This window comes from Balaenoptera physalus (assembly GCF_965194825.1).
Source record: "Balaenoptera physalus genome assembly, chromosome: 3".
NCBI classification, from domain to species: Eukaryota; Metazoa; Chordata; class Mammalia; order Artiodactyla; family Balaenopteridae; genus Balaenoptera; species Balaenoptera physalus.
The window spans coordinates 101,610,384-101,631,933 of NC_138890.1; the positions used below are offsets into that span (position 1 = coordinate 101,610,384).

The 21,550-nt window shown below is 33.5% G+C and overlaps 1 protein-coding gene across 4 annotated transcripts in view; it reads left to right on the top strand.

The window, feature by feature from the left end:
* KIAA0825 overlaps positions 1-21,550 on the top strand; it is a 426,330-nt gene that overhangs the window by 69,276 nt on the left and 335,504 nt on the right. For all 4 annotated transcript variants that reach the window (XM_082458005.1, XM_082458002.1, XM_082458003.1 and 1 more), the window contains 2 exons: positions 7,310-7,478; positions 10,513-11,182. In XM_082458005.1, the coding sequence (XP_082314131.1) occupies positions 7,310-7,478; positions 10,513-11,182 (839 nt within the window). The remainder of the gene's footprint in view (positions 1-7,309; positions 7,479-10,512; positions 11,183-21,550) is intronic.

Genomic DNA, 21,550 nt, shown 5'->3' on the forward strand with positions numbered 1-21,550 from the left:
AGGAGAAACATGCCGAGACACATAGTAATCAAATTGGCAAAAGTTAAAGACAAAGAAAAATTATTGAAAGCAGCAAGGGAAAAATGACAAATAATATACAAGGGAACTCCCATAAGGTTAACAGCTGATTTCTCAGCAGAAACTCTACAAGCCAGAAGGGAGTGGCATGATATACTTAAAGTGATGAAAGGGAAGAACCTACAACCAAGATTACTCTACCTGGTAAGGATCTCATTTAGATTTGATGGAGAAATCAAAAGCTTTACAGACAAGCAAAAGCTAAGAGAATTCAGCACCACCAAACCAGCTCTACAACAAATGCTAAAGGAACTTCTCTAAGTGGGAAACACAAGAGAAGAAAAGGACCTACAAAAACAAACCCAAAACAATTAAGAAAATGGTCATAGGAACATACATATCAATAATTACCTTAAACGTGAATGGATTAAATGCTCCAACCAAAAGACACAGGCTTGCTGAATGGATACAAAAACAAGACCCATATATATGCTGTCTACAAGAGACCCACTTCAGATCTAGGAACACATACAGACTAAAAGTGAGGGGATGGAAAAAGATATTCCATGCAAATGGAAATCAAAAGAAAGCTGGAGTAGCAGTACTCATATCAGATAAAATAGACTTTAAAATAAAGAATGTTACAAAAGACAAGGAAGGACACTACATAATGATCAAGGGATCAATCCAAGAAGAAGATATAACAATTATAAATATATATGCACCCAACATAGGAGCACATCAATACATAAGGCAACTGCTAACAGCTCTAAAAGAGGAAATCGACAGTAACACAATAATAGTGGGGGACTTTAACCCCTCACTTACACCAATGGACAGATCATCCAAAATGAAAATAAATAAGGAAACAGAAGCTTTAAATGACACAATAGACCAGATAGATTTAATTGATATTTATAGAACATTCCATCCAAAAACAGCAGATTACAATTTCTTCTCAAGTGCACATGGAACATTCTCCAAGATAGATCACATCTTGGGTCACAAATCAAGCCTCAGTAAAGTTAAGAAAATTGAAATCATATCAAGCATCTTTTCTGACCACAATGCTATGAGACTAGAAATGAATTACAGGGAAAACGTAAAAAACACAAACACATGGAGGCTAAACAATACGTTACTAAATAACCAAGAGATCGCTGAAGAAATCAAAGAGGAAATCAAAAAATACCTAGAGACAAATGACAATGAAAACACGACGATCCAAAACGTATGGGATGCAGCAAAAGCAGTTCTAAGAGGGAATCTTATAGCTATACAAGCCTACCTCAAGAAACAAGAAAAATCTCAAATAAACAATCTAACCTTACACCTAAAGGAACTAGAGAAAGAACAAACAAAACCGAAAGTTAGCAGAAGGAAAGAAATCATAATGATCAGAGCAGAAATAAATTAAATAGAAACAAAGAAAACAATAGCAAAGATTGATTTTATTGAAAACTAAAAGCTGGTTCTTTGAGAAGATAAACAAAATTGATAAACCATTAGCCAGACTCATCAAGAAAAAGAGGGAGAGGACTCAAATCAATAAAATTAGAAATGGAAAAGGAGAAGTTACAACAGACACCGCAGAAATACAAAGCATCCTAAGAGACTACTACATGCAACTCTATGCCAATAAAATGGACAGCCACGAAGAAATGGACAAATTCTTAGAAAGGTATAACCTTCCAAGAGTGAACCAGGAAGAAATAGAAAATACGAACAGACTAATCACAAGTAATGAAATTGAAACTGTGATTAAAAATTTTGCAAGAAGCAAAAGACCAGGACCAGATGGCTTCACAGGTGAATTCTATCAAACATTTAGAGAAGAGCTAACATATATCCTTCTCAAACTCCTCCAAAAAATTGCAGAGGAAGGAACATTCCCAAACTCATTCTATGAGGCCACCATCACCCTGTTACCAAAACCAGACAAAGACACTACAAAAAAAGAAAATTACAGACCAATATCACTGATGAATATAGATGCAAAAATCCTCAAAAAAATACTAGCAAACAGAATCCAACAACACATTAAAAGGATCGTACACCATGATCAAGTGGGATTTATCCCAGGGATGCAAGGATTCTTCAGTATACTCAAATCAATCAGTGTGATACACCATATAAACAAATTGAAGAATAAAATCCATGTGATCATCTCAATAGATGCAGAAAAAGCTTTTGACAAAATTCAACACCCATTTATGATAAAAACTCTCCAGAAAGTGGGCATAGAGGGAACCTACCTCAACATAATAAAGGCCATATATGACAAACCCACAGCAAACATCATTCTCAATGGTGAAAAACTGAAAGCATTTCCTCTAAGATCAGGAACAAAACAAGGATGTCTACTCTCACCATTGTTATTCAACATAGTTTTGGAAGTCCTAGCCATGGCAATCAGAGAAGAAAAAGAAATAAAAGGAATACAACTTGGAAAAGCAGAAGTAAAACTGTCACTGTTTGCAGATGACATGATACTATACATAGAGAATCCTAAAAATGCCACCAGAAAACTACTAGAGCTAATCAATGAATTTGGTAAAGTTGCAGGATACAAAATTAATGCACAGAAATCTCTTGCATTCCTATACACTAGTGATGAAAAATCTGAAAGAGAAATTAAGGAAACACTCCCATTTACCATTGCAACAAAAAGAATAAAATACCTAGGAATAAACCTACCTAGGGAGACAAAAGACCTGTATGCAGAAAGCTGTAAGACACTGATGAAAGAAATTAAAGACGATACCAACAGATGGAGAGATATACCATGTTCTTGGAATGGAAGAATCAATATTGTGAAAATGACTATACTACCCAAAGCAATCTACAGATTGAATGCAATCCCTATCAAATTACCAATGGCATTTTTTACGGAACTAGAACAAAAAATCTTAAAATTTGTATGCAGATACAGAAGACCCCGAATAGCCAAAGCAGTCCTGAGGGAAAAAAGCAGAGCTGGAGGAATCAGTCTCCCTGACTTCAGACTATACTCCAAAGCTACATTAATCAAGACAATATGGTACTGGCACAAAAACAGAAACATACATCAATGGAACAAGATAGAAAGCCCAGAGATAATTCCACGCACCTATGGTCAACTAATCTATGACAAAGGTGGCATATACAATGGAGAAAAGACAGTCTCTTCAATAAATGGTGCTGGGAAAACTGGACAGCTACATGTAAAAGAATGAAATTAGAACACTCCCTAACACCATACACAAAAATAAACTCAAAATGGATTCAAGACCTAAATGTAAGACCAGACACTATAAAACTCTTAGAGGAAAGCATAGGAAGAACACTCTATGACATAAATCACAGCAATATCTTTTTTGATCCACCTCCTAGAGTAATGGAAATAAAAACAAAAATAAACAAATGGGACCTAATGAAACTTCAAAGCTTTGGCACAGCAAAGGAAACCATAAACAAGACAGAAAGACAACCCTCAGAATGGGAGAAAATATTTGCAAACGAATCAACGGACAAAGGATTAATCTCCAAAATATATAAATAGCTCATGCAGCTCAATATTAAAGAAACAAACAATCCAATCTAAAAATGGACAGAAGACCTAAATAGACATTTCTCCAAAGAAGACATACAGATGGCCAAGAAGCACATGAAAAGCTGCTCAACATCACTAATTATTAGAGAAATGCAAATCAAAACTACAATGAGGTATCACCTCACATCAGTTAGAATGGGCATCATCAGAAAATCTACAAATAACAAATGCTGGAGAGGGTGTGGAGAAAAGGAACCCTCTTGCACTGTTGGTGGGAATGTAAATTGATACAGCCACTATGGAGAAGAGTATGGAGGTTCCTTAAAAAACTAAAAATAGAATTACCATATGATCCAGCAATCCCACTACTGGACATATACCCAGAGAAAACCATAATTCAAAAGGACACATGCACCCCAATGTTCATTGCAGCACTATTTACAATAGGCAGGTCATGGAAGCAATGTAAATGCCCATCGACACGAATGGATAAAGAATATGTGCTACATATATACAATGGAATATTACTCAGCCATATAAAGGAACGAAATTGAGTCATTTGTTGAGACGTGGATGGATCTAGAGACTGTCATACAGAGTGAAGTAAGTCAGAAAGAGGAAAACAAATATCGTATATTGATGCATGTATGTGGAACCTAGAAAAATGGTACAGATGAACCAGTTTGCAGGGCAGAAGTTGAGACACAGATGTAGAGAACAGACGTATGGACACCAAGGGGGGAAAGCCGCGGGAGGGGTGGGGATGGTGGTGTGCTGAATTGGGCGATTGGGATTGACATGTATACACTGATGTGTATAAAATTGATGACTAATAAGAACCTGCTGTATAAAAAAATACATAAAATAAAATTCATAAAATAAAATAAAATACTGTATTAGTTTCAGGTGTACATCATAGTGATTCAGCATTTTTATAGATTGTACTCCTTTTTCCAGCACATTTTTTTACACTTTTACTACATATTTTTATAATCCTGAACAACATGTAGGGTCATATGGCATGTTTTCAAACTACTGTATGGTTTGTATTCATTTATACCTTTTTTCCTCTCAACATTACATTTGTTAGATTCATCTATGTTGATAACTGTATTTCTAGTTTATTTTCATGACTATTTCATGAAATATATATAACTATAAATATATATAATGAATATAACTATTCTCGTATTGATGGACATTTAGGGTATTTTCAGTGGTTTTAATATTACAAATAAAGTTAAGAATATGCTTTTACAAAGTCCTTGCTAAGCCAACTAATGGTGTAAATTTGAGAATTTAAACTGTTTAGGGCAGAGATTCTACATCTACATTAGACTTTTGACATTTTTAGTTAGTAAATGTGCTAACTGGATTTCTATTTGCCGAATTACCTTGGTTATATTTTCACGACTGACCGTGTTTCTAAAGAAAATTAGAAGAAACTTACAGTAAAATAGAAAACACTTAAACCAGAATAAAGAGAAGTATCATGTTATTTCTGAAAAGCTAGATCAAGATCTTGCATCATTTAAGTCTGAGGATATATATAGACCTCCTCCCACCCAAGATCACCATCTCCATCAGCAATGTTACTACACATATATGAAAATAATATGTTACCTTTTAGATGTTGAAAATTAATTTTTAAATTAATTTTGACCTCAGTTAAAGAAGATAAATTGCCAAACTGATATTCATCTTAAATTTTGAAAATATTCATTTTGAATAATAATCAGGCAATAAATCTCTAGACTTCAGACTTTTAAAGCAAGATGTATAGACAGTGGTGAATGGCAGAATGACAAGATATTTAGCCACATAAAAATAAAATCAGGTACAGGTGAATTCTGTCATTTTAAAACTTGTGACAAAATGATTTTAAAAGCCAGCTCAACTGTCTTAGTTTGTATCAATGAGGGAGGTCCTCTGAAATGCAACTGCTCAATCCCTTTATCAGTGTTTGGACAAATTACTAAAATATCTAGCTCTCTGAAGGCTTTACTCTATTTATAAGTTGTAGTTATTGGCCTCTACCCAGATTCACATGTTAGAGATTAGCCTAAAAGCTGAGTCTTGATTGAAATAGATTTAGGCAGACTAACGGCTGAGCCTTTCCAATTCACATTGCTGTAATCTATTAGGTTTGACTGAGTGAGACACAGGAGGATGCTATAATAAAAACCTTTGATAACCAGTCCCTAGAGTCAAGGTGTGTGCTTTGGGCATCGTGTTTCTCAGTCCATAGAAGTGCTTACGTAAATTAAGAAAATATATACCAATCTGTGTCAGACTTAGAACTGGTATTCCTGAGTAAGACTGTCTCATCAGGAAACTGAGTGGCCTGTGGCCTAAGGAGGTATTGTTTTTCTTGCAAGTTCTTTGTTTTCATGAAAAGGCTCTTTGATTCTCAGAATGTATTTGTTTCAAGGTAATTTAGTTTGAATTCGCTCATGCTCAGAAGTCTCCTGAAAAATCTTTCCTTAATGTTTTACAGTGTATGTTTTATATGCAACCAATACCTTATACGAATTTCGAAGAAGAGAATTTCATATGACATCAATTTTAATCATCAGAGCTTGGTTTCCAAAGCCTCCATGTTTCTATCACATGGAATCGATAATTAATAGCAATGATATTTTCAAAACAGTAGTGACCTTTTTAGTAACAGATGTTTCTTAATACTATTAAGAGGCAAATGCATAACTTGTCAGTTTGGGTTGAAGGGATTCAGCTTCAAAATAATTTTCCTGTTTATAAGCTTTCTTGCAGTTTAGATATGCTGCCATCAGGTGGTAGTAATATGTCATATCCATGTGGCTCCACAGATGACATTATGCTTAAGGTCACCAGTTTACTCCACAAAGATTTATGATAATTAATGCACAGATTTTTAAATGAAAATTAAAATAAAATAGTACATCTTTTTAGTTTCAGAGCTAAGGATACTTTTAACGGAATTTTAAAAACATATATATATTGGAAGATGCAGTTGGGCATGTTTCCTCTATTTATTTATTTATTTGTAAATGAAGAGTTTCATCTTATGCCTTCAAAAAATTTAGAAAATATAGAAAAGTAAAATTAAAAACACCAAATTTCATCACCCAGGGGTAATTGCTATTAACCTTTTGTTTCATTTCCTTCCAGTCTTTTTTTTTAACATGCAATCTTTAGCATGTTTTTGGGGTTTTTTTTTTTTTTGGAGTAGAGTTTGATGGCAGGAAAAGGTACTTAGCTGTAGTAACAGTGTATATATAGCATGTATCTTTTACAACTTTTAAAATTATAAGTTCTTTGTAACTTTTGTGATTTCTTAATATTGCATTGATTGAGGTTTTCCATAATTTATATAGTCATTCACGTATTAGTATATAGTGTATGTTTCTGATTTTGGTCATCAAGAATATTTTATCTCTGTCTTCTGTCCACTGTTTATCAAGAGGATCATTATTTCATTGCATCTGTACTTGATTTTTGATTTAACACAAAAGAATTTCTAATTCATCTTTGAGTAGCTAGATATGTTTCCTCTATTGCATTTGAAATGAAATGGCCAGAAAATTTGAGCATGCAGTTTTCAATTATGAATGACAATATATAGTTTCTTTGTTACTATTTTCATATATGAATGTTTTATAATTTTGTAAATTGTATGCCACCGGGTACTGCATATACACATTTCAGGATCTGTGATATTATGAGACAAAGCCATTACCTACTTCCTACCAAAGTAATTTTTTCTTTTCTTTTTTATAGCATAGAACACTGCATTAAAGAAATACAGTCTGAAGTTAACAAACACTGTCCAGATGTGCAGCTACAAACAACAACTGACTGTTTTGAATGGCTAAATAATTATAATTATAATTCATCCAAGTCACCATCCATTCCCCATGGAGATATGATAAAATTTCTCAAAGCACTGGTAAAAAAAAAAAAAAATAGAATCTTTGTTTTAACAGTGGAGTGGTGTGGGTGAACATGGAATACATTTCATTCAATTTCTATATGTAAATATTTATTCCGTTGACCATATTAGCCTGCCATATCTAGGGGTTAGGGTTTGTGTTTTGTTTCTATATCCTCAATGGAATCCAGTGAGCTATGTGTTTTTATTTTTCACTATGATTTTTATAAAATGAGGTTTTACATAAATGGACATTAAACAGTATAATTCCTGAGGGATTTGTGGTGTGATGTATACCATATTAACACCACAAAATGTACTGAAATGTACCACGATTGTCTATCAGAAAAGTTGGTATCTATTACATTTTGTGTCCCTTCACAACTACTCATTTTCTTGTGCTCATTACTAAGCACAATAAGATCATCATCAGTTGTATCTATTAAGTAGCCTTGTCCATTATTCCCTTCATCCCCAACCTGCAGGCATATCCAGTTCTTTTCAATCAAGGCAGCAATTTATAGGACACTGTTAATTGATGGAGAATTATTACATTGGTCATTCTTGGATACTGACCACCCTCTATGTTAGAGAGGTTTTTGTAGCCTGCAATAAGAAATACTTATTTTATTACACCTGTATCTACAAGGGTAGCTAGCTTCCAAAAACTAGAGAAACAGCACAATTGTTAGAAAACAGGATTTCTGTAGCTACGGTTTTAACTTAATTTAGGGAAAAAAGGCACTGTTCTTGTGTAAACATCAAACATTGACTAAGGCAGATGTGGAAAATATCTTGAGGGTGTAGATGGGTTAGGATGACAGAATCAGATGAAAATAATTTTTGGCTATTGTTATTATTGCAGATGTCTCTTTAATGTTTACAAAGTAATAAAAGAGAGAGAAGGGAAGATTATGTGCCCTGAAGGCTTATTCTTTTAAGAAAATCCTCTCACCCATTATCTCTTGAAGGTGGAGGCTTGAAGAATAAATATGGATATAGTTATTCCTTTAATTTCTATTAAGAGCCATGTGTAATGAATTTCATTAATATTGATATAATAATGCTTTCTCATTTAATTAAAAGCAAAAGCTTTTAATTATCTTTTAATCTGTCACACATAAGTCATTCTCTATTCACTGCAGGGCAAAGGCCGCCTTAGTTTTGCTCAAATTCATTAGACTGATAGGCCTCTTCCAGACCTAGGTGTTTTAACATAATTGATCATGTTATTTTGAGAAAAGAACCACATTATTAAAACAGATCCAGATTAAAATGACCTTGTCAAGTTTTTACATGCTGAAAGTGTCAATCTTGACAGAATTTTTTTCATACATCTATTTTTTTTTCCATAGAAAGTTTTTATTTATTAATTATCTAACTAAATAAGAAACAGAGGTTCTCATTATGGCAGTTGTATGAAGTCATTTTCAAAATTTAAGCAGTCATACTTAACACATGTTCACATGTTTTAAAACTATCATTCTTTAAATGTTTGCTTGATCAACTCTTTACAGTTATTGACTGATTTAGAGAAACCCAAGTCTGAGGCACTAATATGACCACTTTGCTCTATAGAATTTACCATAATGCTGGTGTTCTGGACTCTATCTAAGGACATTTATTTTCCAGAAGTATCAAAAGAACTAAATAAAAAGGAAGAGAGAAAGTGGAGCTTCAGAAAAGTCAATTCACTTTTTGGTTCTCTAGAGTGTAGTAGAAAGAACGTGGATGAGGAGAATGAAACCAGGCATCCATTCTTGGTTCTGTGCTTTATTGTGTGTGACATTTGGAAAGTAACTTAAACACACTGCACTTTAGTGTCCTTATCTGTAAATTGGGGTTTTAAGTACCTATGTCACAGAGTTTTCATTATGAAGAAGTCAGAGACTGCATCAAAAAATGCTTTTTATATAATAAACTACGACATAGATATTAGGCATTATTATTTATTACAGACAGAACATTAAATTAGAGATCACAATGCTTAGAATGACTGAGAGAGAGCCCTGGAATTTGTCTAGGAGTTGTTCATTTTTTCTGAGTCACACATAATACCTTTGTCAATAGGTAATTTCCAAGCTGGCCTGATTTTATACCGCTTGGACCTTGCTTCTGTTTTTTGTTGTTTTTTTTTTTAAATAATCAGCTTGTTGCTACTTAGAGAATATAAGCTAATTTCAGTACTACCTGAAATAGACATAATTAGGAGAGTCAGCATGTAAGGAGAATTTGTGCATGTAATTCAAAGTCCAAAAACAAAGTAAATTTTTGTCCCTTTTCTATTCCTAATTACACCTACTATTGTTTCTGTCAGTTAACACAGAAAATATAAAAAAAATTTTCTTATGTTTGGAGGAACAATTCTGAGAGTATTTTTTCCCATTTTGAGTTGGTTATTTCTTTGGAGAGAACTGAAATATTCTCAGATTACTTTCCAAAGTAAAATCTTTCTTAACATGACTCTCAAAAAGGAATTTAAATGAAAGTTAAAGTCTTTAAATGTATTAACTTTTATTTCTCAGGATGGCAGCTATTAGTAAGCCCTAGGCACATACTGTGTTTAAAGGTCTCTGTTCTCTATGTTCATTTGGGAATTTATAATAATAAGTATACTCATTCAGGCATGAAAATTATCTACTAGGTATTAATTAGGGGCATGATCTTAAATTTATTTCGTCTTAGGAGTACATTTCAGTCGATATTTTACCATAGATTTTTATTTAGAATTTTTAAGCTAAAGCTTCCATACAGCTCAGGTTAGAACAGGAATGGATAACAACGAGGGCTAAAAACTATGTGTCGAGAAATCTAATTGAAAAATTAGTTCATCACCTGGGCTTTACAAAATTTAACAGACCATAAAGATAATATTCTAAAATGTCTGAATAGATTAACTTTCAAATGCAAAAAGGTTTTTTTTGAAAACATCATAGTATTGATTCTAAATTGAAATGAATTATTATGAAATTCTGTATGATTGTAGAAATCATTTCTTCCTGCTACTCTTATAGTTAATCACATCTCTAACATTATAATTTACTTTTATTAGCAAGATTTGTTGAAGAATGAACAAAATCAAGAAGAAACGGTATTGGATTTACTTTGGGACCTCTCCTGCCACAGCAGTGTTTCCCTCCCATCCACTCTAAGTGGAACATCTTTCCATTTCCTCTCTAGTACTTCTCTTCATTCTGTTGAAGATCATTCCTCTATGGATGTAAAGTCTATATGGGATGATATAAGACTACATCTTCGACGCTTCTTAGTGAGCAGATTACAAACCCACAATGAAATAAACAATTCACAGCAAAAAATTTTGTTGAAAAATCAATGCATACAACGACTCTTATTTCTTTATCCAGAATCAGAAGTAGCAATCAAGTACCAAAACATACAGAATAAACTGTTGACTAAACTTCTGCAGAACTGTTTTCCTTCTTACAGCAGAGAAGCAAATTTAGACATAATGGCTGATGGATACCAAGGTACAATGCTTAAGTTATACTCAATGATAAAAGAGGATTTTAACATACTACGTGAAATTTTAGCTCCATCCTCAACAGTGAAATTCATTAAAGAAACTTACCTGGATACTGTTACAGAAGAAATGGCAAAATTTCTTGAAAATTTTTGTGAGCTGCAGTTCAAAGAAAGTGCTGTCCGTGTGATTAAAACAAGCAAGAGCTCCAGCAGGCATAGAGGAGCAGTGCATGCTTTGGGTTAGTGATTTTTTACATTTCTGTTTGGTTTAACTTAAACCTTTTGATATCTTTAATTTTCTTTTTTTTTTGAATTTTTGAATTTTATTTGTTTATTTTTATACAGCAGGTTCTTATTAGTTATCTATTTTATACATATTAGTGTATACATGTCAATCCCAGTCTCCCAATTCATCCTACCACCACCACCACCCCACTACCCCCCCACCACTTTCCCCCCTTGGTGTCCATACGTTTGTTCTCTACATTTGTGTCCCTATTTCTGCCCTGCAAACTGGTTCATCTGTACCATTTTTCTAGGTTCCACGTATATGCGTTAATATACGATATTTGTTTTTCTCTTTCTGACTTACTTCACTCTGTATGACAGTCTCTAGATCCATCCACATCTCTACAAATGACCCAATTTTGTTCCTTTTTATGCCTGAGTAATATTCCATTGTATATATGTACCACATCTTCTTTATCCATTCCTCTGTCGATGGGCATTTAGGTTGCTTCCATGACCTGGCTATTGTAAATAGTGCTGCAATGAACATTGGGGTGCATGTGTCTTTTTGAATTATGGTTTTCTCAGGGTATATGCCCAGTAGTGGGATAGCTGGGTCATATGGTCATTCTATTTTTAGTTTTTTTAAGGAACCTCCATACTGTTCTCCATGGTGGCTGTATCAATCTACATTCCCACCAACAGTGCAAGAGGGTTCTCTTTTCTCCACACCCTCTCCAGTATTGATATCTTTAATTTTCTAACTTTTCTATTTGGTTAAACTTAATTGCAAATTTGAAAATAAATCAGAAAATAAATGTTGTGAAATTCTCCACTACACATTTCTCTTATGCATTTCTTTTTCTGTAAGTATAGTAATAGAAGTGTGTTCTTTCCTGTCATTTAAATTATTAAAGATATTGGAAATGTAAGTCAGAAATATTACCAATAAGACTTTCAGTTTTTTAATCACATAAATTATTGGGTGGAACTATATATATATATATATATATATATATATATATATATATATATATATATAACAGAAAAGTTTAATTTTTAACCCATTGTATCTTCCAGAGCTGAAGCATTATTAAGTAAAAAGAATTGTTGAATACTTGTTGAAATTTTTATTAATGAAAATTGGAAGTTTAAAATTGTAATATTTTAGTCAGCCAATGCCAATATGGCCCTATTATGAAATACTAATTATAAAATTCTATATTATAATTGGTGTGGAAGCATAGCATTAACTACAGCTGATTTTTAAAGTTCCTCTAATGTTGTTCCTATAAGAATATATATAATAAAAGAGGATTTGAAGATTCCTAATTTTATTCAAAATATAAAAGATAAAAGAATCTATTATGATACAATAAATTTTTCTTGTCATCATTTTAATTTCCTACCAGTGAAGAAAAATTAAGGTAAAAAATATGATTATTTTGAAAATTATGATTACTCATGCTTTACATAGAATGCTGAGGTATGTTTCTAAATAGGTTCATAAACTATATTTTTTAATTATTTGAAAATTATCATTTGGTGAATTGCTATTTTTGAATTTATGATCATTTCATAAAAATTTCCATAACTCACTATATTTTTACTTACCTTCCTTAATAAAATACCACAATACCAATTTGCTCTGATATATGAATATGAATATATTATATGAATATGATATATGAATTTTCAAATAATTTAATGTTTTGTCTTAGAATTTTTATTTTCTTCAGGAAGCTGTGTCACATCACAGAACAGAGATGCATCAGCCAAGTTTAGGTTACAGCAGAATACAAAATCAGTTAATTTAGGAACATTACAATTTTGCTCCAAGTAAATAGATTTTCATTTTAATTATTACATAAATTTTAAATGCATTTTCATAAGTGTACTTATTTTCTGTAATTTTTATGTCCTCTCAAAAAGTTTATGCTTACTTGTAAAGTACTTTCAACATGATAGTTTTATATGTGCTAAATACAGTTTAGTTTATAACAGAAGAAAAGATCCATATGGTTAAAAATATGTGTAAGTTGCTCTGGAGTCTTTAGGGCTGATATTGAGGTGTTTTCCCTTTTGTGAGAGAGAACTATGTGCGTTGGCTTTTACACCAAAATTTGAAGCACTTTCCACAAGTCCAAGTGCACTGATCTTTCTCAAGCTGCTTTATCTGAACTTTGGTATAAATCACTTGTTAAACGAATGCTTTCCATGTGCCAAGCACTGTACTAAGTGCATCCCTTTCCTTATTATCCCAATTTGATAAACAAAGAAAGAAGCTTAGAAAGATTAACTTGCCTTAGGTCACTTGCACAAAGTCAGGATTCACATGTAGATCTTTATGTCTTTAAGACCATGTTCTTAACCACCATGCTATTGGGTCTTGTCTCAAAATGTAAAATTAAATTCTTTGTCACTTGTAAAAGAAATTTCAAACAGCACTGTTCAAGCGGGCTGCCTGAAAATCAGTTCCGTTCTGCTGTATTGAGTACCTGCCACAGGCAAGGCATTTAGCAGCTACCGTGTTTAAGGTTTCTAAGCTAGACATGGTAAAGGGAAGAAAACTGAGTAACTGCTGTTAATGCTGTGTGAGAACTCCTAAACTAACTTTTAACAGAGCAATCATATTTTCCACTAATATTTAGCCCAATGACCAAATTTTATTTATTAAGGAAATACAGTTTGAGATTAGCAAAATAATAATAATTTATAAATACTTAATAAAATTTATAATTTATATTCCTATTTGAATAAAATCTAAATTGGCTTGAATGGGTTGTATATTGTCTTTAGTATATGTTTACACTCACCAAGTCTTCAATTTTTTTTTTTTTTTTTTTGGCTGCGTTGGGTCTTCGTTGCTGCACGCAGGCTCTCTCTAGTTACAGCGAGCAGGGGCTGCTGTTCGTTGTGGTGCGCTGGCGTCTTATTGCAGTGGCTTCTCTTGTTGTGGAGCACGGGCTCTAGGCACGGGGGCTTCAGTAGTTGTGGCATGAGGGCTCTAGAGGGCAGGCTCAGTAGTTGTGGTGCATGGGCTTAGTTGCTCCACAGCATGTGGGATCTTCCCGGACCAGGGCTCAAACCCGTGTCCCCTGCATTGGCAGGCGGATTCTTAACCACTGTGCCACTAGGGAAGCCCAAGTCTTTGATATTTTGCCTGAAACTCTAGACATTCCTTAAGTAACAAGAGTTAGCATTTATTGGGTCAGACATTGCAACACATTATTTCATTTAATCCTTCTAACCACCCAACAAGGTAGGTACCCTTATTTATCTCTATTATATAGTGAGAAAACTAAGGCATAGAGATATTAAGTAATTTGGTCAAGGTTACAAAGTAAAGCCAGGATATAAACTCAGGTCTGTCTGACTGCAATGCCCTGACTGTAACTGTGCTCTACTGCCTAAAAGAACAGGATGGAAATAGCTCATTCCATTAAGAACACTGTTGTGAATCCTCTGTATGCTAAATCTACTTTAGTGTTGTCATTGTTTTACTTTCCCCTGAACTATCCCACAGTCTTCTCATTCGAAGACTTCGTAATGCTTATTTTGTGATCTACTGAGATATATTAAGCAGACCTTGTATATACACGTCTCTTTTTTCCAGCCTTATTGAGATATAATTGACATATAACACTGTTTAACTTTAAGATGTACAACGTGTTGATTTGTACCCTTAATATTTGTACACTTAATACTTCAAAACGATTACCACCATAGTATTAGCTAATATCTCCATCATGTCACATAATTACCATTACTTTTGTGTGGTGAGAAAACTTAAGATTTACTTTCTTAGCAACTTTCAAGTATGTAATACATTATTATTGCTATAATCACAATGCTGTGCATTAGATCCCCAGAAATTATAAATCTTCTAACTGGAAATTTGTACCCTTTGACCAGTATCTCCTCATTTCCTCCATTCCCCATCCCCTGGTAACCACCATAATACGCTGTTTCTATGAGTTTAGTTTTTTTAGATTTCACATATAACTGATATCATATAGTATTTGTCTATCTCTGTCTGACTGTCTGACTTATTTCACTTAGCATAATGCCTTAAAAGTCCATCCATGTTGTTGCAATTGCAGGATTTCCTTCTTTCTCATGGCTGAATTATAGTCCATTTTACCTATCTCAATCTCCCATATTCTTTATCCATTCATTCATAAATGGACACTTAGGATGTTTCCTTATCTTGGCTATTGTGAATAATGCTGCAACAAACATGGGGGTGCAGATATCTCCTTGATATCTTGTTTTCATTTCCTTTAGATATATTCCAGAAGTGGGATTGCTGATGGTGGTTCTATTTTTAATTTTTGTGGAACCTCCATACTGTTTTCTGCAATTGCTGTACCAATTTATATTCCCAACAACAGTGCACATGGTTTCCCTTTTCTCTACATCCTCACCAATGCTTGTTATCTCTTGCCTTTTTGATGATAGCCAGGTGTAAGGTGATATCTCATTGTGGTTTTGGTTTGCATTTCTCTGATGATTAGTGATCTTGAGCATCTTTTCATGTACCTGTTGGCCATCTGTATGTCTTCTTTGGAAAAATGTCTGTTGAGGTCCTCTGCCCATTATTTAATCGGATTTTGTTGTTGTTGTTGTTGTTGTTGTTACTGAATTGTATGAGTTCTTTATGTATTTTGTATATTGATCCCTTACTAAATATATGGTTTGCAAATATTTTCTCCCTACCATAGATTTTTTCATTTTGTTGATAGTTTCTTTTGCTGTGCACAAGCTTTTCAGTTTGATATAGTCCCACTTATTAATTTTTGCTTTTGTTGCTTATGCCTTTGGTATTATATCCAAAAAATCATTGCCAAGACCAACATTAAGGAGCTTTTTCCTTATGCTTTCTTCTAGGAGTTTTATGGTTTCAGGTCTTAGGTTTAAGTCTTTTATCCATTTTGAGTTAATTTTTGTATATGTTGTAAGATACGGTTCAGTTTCATTCTTCTTCATCTGTTATCCACTTTTCCCAACACCATTTATTTAACCCTTTCCCCAATGAGTATTCTTAGTTCCCTTGTCAAATATTAGTTGACCATATATGCAAGGGTTTATTTCTGGGTTCTCAATTCTGTTCCATTGGTCTATGTGTCTATATTTATGTTTTGATATTTGAAGAAAATGGTGAAATAATGTTATAATGTAAATATTACAGACTCTGTGATTTGGTGATATATTCTAGAAAAGAATAATATTATTTTTACAGATACTCTTTTAAGTGATTAAGTCATCGAGTTACTTTTACTTTTAAAATTGTATTTTCTTTGGATGTAAGAAAAGATATTGCTACTATTCTCAGTGCTTGAAAAAGAGGATTGTTTATGTGTAGTAAATTTTAGTTAGATAAATTCTCTGTATTTTGATATGAAACGATGCAATTAGGAGATTTCAATCATAGGATAAATGTCATGGTCCCCTGTATATCTTACTCTGAATTTTTCTTGAGGTTATTGTTAGCTTGAAAGGGAAAGACTTGAGTGTATGATACATGCCTTTGAGTATTTGGAAGGTTTCTAAAGATCTCCAGTGGGTGAGAGGTTGAAACTTGGTGACCTCTACCCCTTCCCTCTCCCAGTTCCTTTATATTTTGTTTAAGGAGGATTGAGGGTAGGGGAAACAGAATCCCTCTGGGGATGAAAAGATCCTTTAGAGTAAAGAAGACCCTCAAGCCAAGATAAAGGCAGAATTTTGACTAAGGAGGCACAGATCACAATTGGAAAGTAGGCCAGTCAAAATCACCCTAATTTCTCTCCTACTCCTCAGGTAGCTCTGACTAGCTGAGTGATGATCTCAGGGAAATGTAAAGAAGTATATTGAGGCCAGCATGCAAAGTGTGTACAGAAAGAAGCATTTGTATGGTATTGTTACAGAAGAGACCAAGCCTCCTAGAATGATACCACATCTCTTGATCCTATTGTGCTCCTGAGACAGAGGTGAAGATCTCCATTAGATCTCTGATGTCAGTCATGCTTGTTGTTTTCTAACCCCACACTAGTAGAAGCTGGAATTTCAAGTAATACAAAACAGTAACGGGGAAAAAAATTCCTAAGAGAGAGTTATATCTTTATTCAGTTATCACAAATTCCTTTAAAGTAATAGTACAATTTCAGGGTTTTTTGTTGTACCGTTGTTGAAAATACTAATAAATGATATTGTTGATTAGCTTTATTTCCCCACTGTTTTATCATACGTGCTATTCTTTAATGAAATACTGGTATATTCCTTGTTTACAAGTACTTGCTCTCAGAAGGTGAAAAGTACAGTTATCAGGGTCAAGGGTGCTCGTCTTGAATCTCCCACCCCCTTGTTTTTGTGACCTTAGATAAGTCACTTGACCTCTTCATATCGTTCTAATTGATAAAATGAAAGGGTTATATTAGATAATATCTAAGCTTTAACTCTAAACTTATTCTGACTCTGTGACGTGGAAATCATTCCACAACCAGATTTTTTATACCTACGATTTGTCATTGGAAACTGTCACATTTATTTTCTTTGCTGACTGACAGTACAGATGTATTAGCTGGGTAAGTGTGTGACTTTGTATGCCACTGTAACAAATACAGAAACGTCCTTTAGATCTTCATCTGTGTGATTTTTCCTCCCCAAGTGAAACTCGAAAATAACAGTATGGAAAGTGCCCACTTCCTACAGTTGCATTTTTAATGAGGATGGGAGGGTGAAGAGGGGAGTCCGTGATTAAGCAAAAACAGGAAGTAGAGTCTCTCCTTCCAGCTGACATCTGAAGCGATTCCTAGAAATTCTTTTTTGGGCTTCCCCTTTGATCCTACAACCAACTGTTTTTGTTTTGTTTTATTTTTTGTTTCAATTTTTTTTTTCTAGTAGCATTTTAAATCAGATCATTGAAAATTAAGATCACAGGCAAGAACTGGAAATACAATATTATTTTGTATTGTTGATTGAAAAGAAATTCATATGCCTTTTCTCTGGCATGTATTTAAAGTAGGCAAAGCAGGGATTTAAGACTTGTGTTTTTTCCTGGGGAAGAACCAGCTCATTTCTGCAATGCTATAGATAGTAGGCATGGACGAAATACGTCTTCTCAAAAAGTGTCTCTGTATCCATACAAACCCTTCTGTAAGTAAGAACAAAATGAAAACCTCAGAATTAGGACTATAAAGCATGGAAGAGTGAGTGATCTTTTCCTAAGAGTCTGTGGGTAAGAATTTCATGAGCCATATGAAAACAATTGTACATGTTAAACTTATGTAAATAATTTTAGTATTTTTTTCAGCATGTGAAGGAAGTCAAACGTGATTTGGGTTTTGGCGTAATTGATTCTAAAGCCTTCCCTCCTGCAAGTTCGGTTACATGGCATGTTCAGAGCCTTCTTGAGGCTTCTCCTAGAATGTGCTAGGGCATCTATGCCATCAGTAGAGAGAACGGGCTTGTCTTCCCTTTTTCTGAGCCTGGAGGATGTTCTCTACTCAGTCTAATTCCTTTCTGTACTGTCTGTCTCTCTACAGTAGAAGTACACAGGGTGATCCATCAAGGTGAGGGTGAAAATTAGAACTATTTAGTTTTATTTCATCCTTTATATAAGAGGCAGGACAGGACAAATTTTTCATGCCATTTAAGATAGTGTTTTCTGTGTTAAAAGTCATTCCCAGCCATTCTGATTCTTGAGTTTTGGTAAGGCACAAATAGCTTAGGCTCTATTTTGCACTAAAAACCTGAATAAAGTATATACTTTGCAAAGGATACTACTCAGAACATGAATTCACCATTAATTTTTTGTTAATATTTTCTCATTGATCATCTTCAGTTTTCCTTGTTATCTATTTACAAATATATAAAATCAGTTATATAATAGATACTGTATTTTAGGTCCTTTTAATTTGCCATGCACCATGCTAAGCACTTTATGCACTGATACACCATTTGATTCTTACAAACATCTCTGAAAATTTGGATATTATCCCTACTTTATAGTTGCAGAAACTGAGGTTGGATAAGTTAAAGAGCTTTCCCAAAGTCCCACTGCTAGGATGTACCTTGACTGGGATTCAAATCCATTTCTGAATTATGACCAAGCCTATTCTCTTAAATACTGTCTTTCTTTTTCTTGCTAAATGAAATCCCTTGCAAGATCAGGAACCCTTTTATAATTTGAAGAGTAATTCCCATGAGCCACAGATCCTGATTTTTGTGCTGGACTTTCTGGAATTGTAACACATATACTTATTCTCTACATATAAAATTAAACAAACTTGGGTTTTGGAAGCAACTATGATAGTAATAGAGTGCAAAACTACATCACTGGATTTTCTGCTTGGGAAAAATTTGGAAAGGAAAAAAAAAATCCAAGACTTTCCATCTAACACATGAAAAGGAAAATAATAATGTTAATTTTTTACTTAATTTAAACAAATATCTAGAGGAGGCTCTCATTTTATTCCTAGAGAAGCAGGTAATCTGCTTACATATAAGACTTTTGCCAGAGTTAAGCTATAAGTAATTAAGTTACTGAAATAGTTGAAGCAATTATTGCTAGGTTTAAGATCCTTTTTACGATTAATTAATAATAATCCCACATGTTAGTGATATGTTTGCAAGATGCTTCCACATTTTGGGGTTTTTTATTTAATTTATATTTGCTCCACCACCAGTCTGAAATTAGGCAGTGCAGCAACTCCAGTTCCTGTTTTATGGGTGACAAAAACTACGGCATTTTGGCTGATTAACAAATCAAGTTGGAGACGGAACTAAGAGTAGAAGTATCTTCCCACTATACCTCAGTGCTCATAAGAAAATAAACGAGAAGTCTCACACTAGAATTTTTTCCCTAAGGAGTTGATGGCGTATTTAATTCTTCCTACTAAAGGTTGTATCATCTGTGAAAATTATTTATTTGATTAAAAACTGTGAGAAAAATGACTGGATGTGTATGAGGGGAGGGTGTACGTTACGTGGTTGGGTAGATATGTAGTATTATGCATACGCGCACGTATCTTTATTTACCTAAAATGTTTTTCTGCTGCATGGCTCTATTTTTCTGACCCCATTATTCACCATTAAATGTTCAGAGGCCTCTGAATCTTTGTTTTAAAGACACTAAAGCAACAAAGGTGGAAAGTATATTCCCTAAAAGATAAAGTGGATGTAGTTTAGTTTGGGTAATATTTTTGCTTCCGTGCAGCAAAAATTAGCAAACGCTAAATTGCACTCAATTATCGACTCCTTAGAACACCTGTATGTTCTTCCTAAAGGTGGAAAGAATATTTTACCAGCCACATTCTCTAGTTATGACATTCAAAAACTAAGGATGGTAGATAAAAATGACTTACTGGTTTCTCATGAGGGGTCATAAGTCAGCTTGAGATTTATATTCCTTATTAACCATTCAGTAACAGTTTTAAAAATTAAAAAGAAGATTAAAATACTGAGATTTTTAAACCCTTATTTTTTAACTTGGAAAAAGAAATTGTCTAGTTAAAAATATAAGTAACAAATTAAGAGAAGAATGAAAATAATTGTAAACAAATTATTGAAAAGAAGTTCAGAATAAAATTATTCTAAAAGTAAACAAATTTATTTTGCAACTATTCTATGTTGAGCAAAGAATGTGGATGTGTAATACACTGGAAGCAGTTGTAAGCCAGAAATTCAAAATCTGTAGAAAGTGATTTGGTAAGTCACTAATGCAACCTTTCTAAAATTTTTCTGACTTCTGCTTTCCCCTGCTAAAGTTGTTTATGTCATTCGATGTCTTGATTTATGAACACAGTGATAAATGTGAATGCTTAGCTCTGTTGTTTTATGTAAAAATGTTTACAGGCTTTTGCTTTTACAGATCATGAATCCCTGAATTCTTGTTTAGCATATGGGCATTTTCCAGTAGACTATTATAACCTTGAATGTTGTTTAATTAACATATTTTTTTCTTAGGTTCTCAGAAAATGTAATACGTGACTTCTGGTTACTATGCTATCAATCAGTTATTAGTATCAAACTTGTTTTCATAAATGTTCAAGAAGAAGAGTTTAATAAGCAAAAAGACATTGGTAAGATTCCTTTAAAAACGTACTCTTTCTAACAGAAGACTGAAAATTGTAATGGTTCTTCCTGCACCTCAACATTCTTTGTTATGAAAATCAACTCGGCAGATATACATTACGTTATAACATTTTCAATGTCATTATTTATATATAAGTATGAAAATCTTTGACCATCAGTGTCACATCTATGAAGTCAAATATTTGTTATAAAACATACCTTCTGCCTCAAAGTAGCTGTCATTTAACATCTCTACCTTTATTTAGTTATTTTTTTAACCGAGGGGAAATCTGTGTCTTATACACCTGGGACTGTTAAAATTCTTT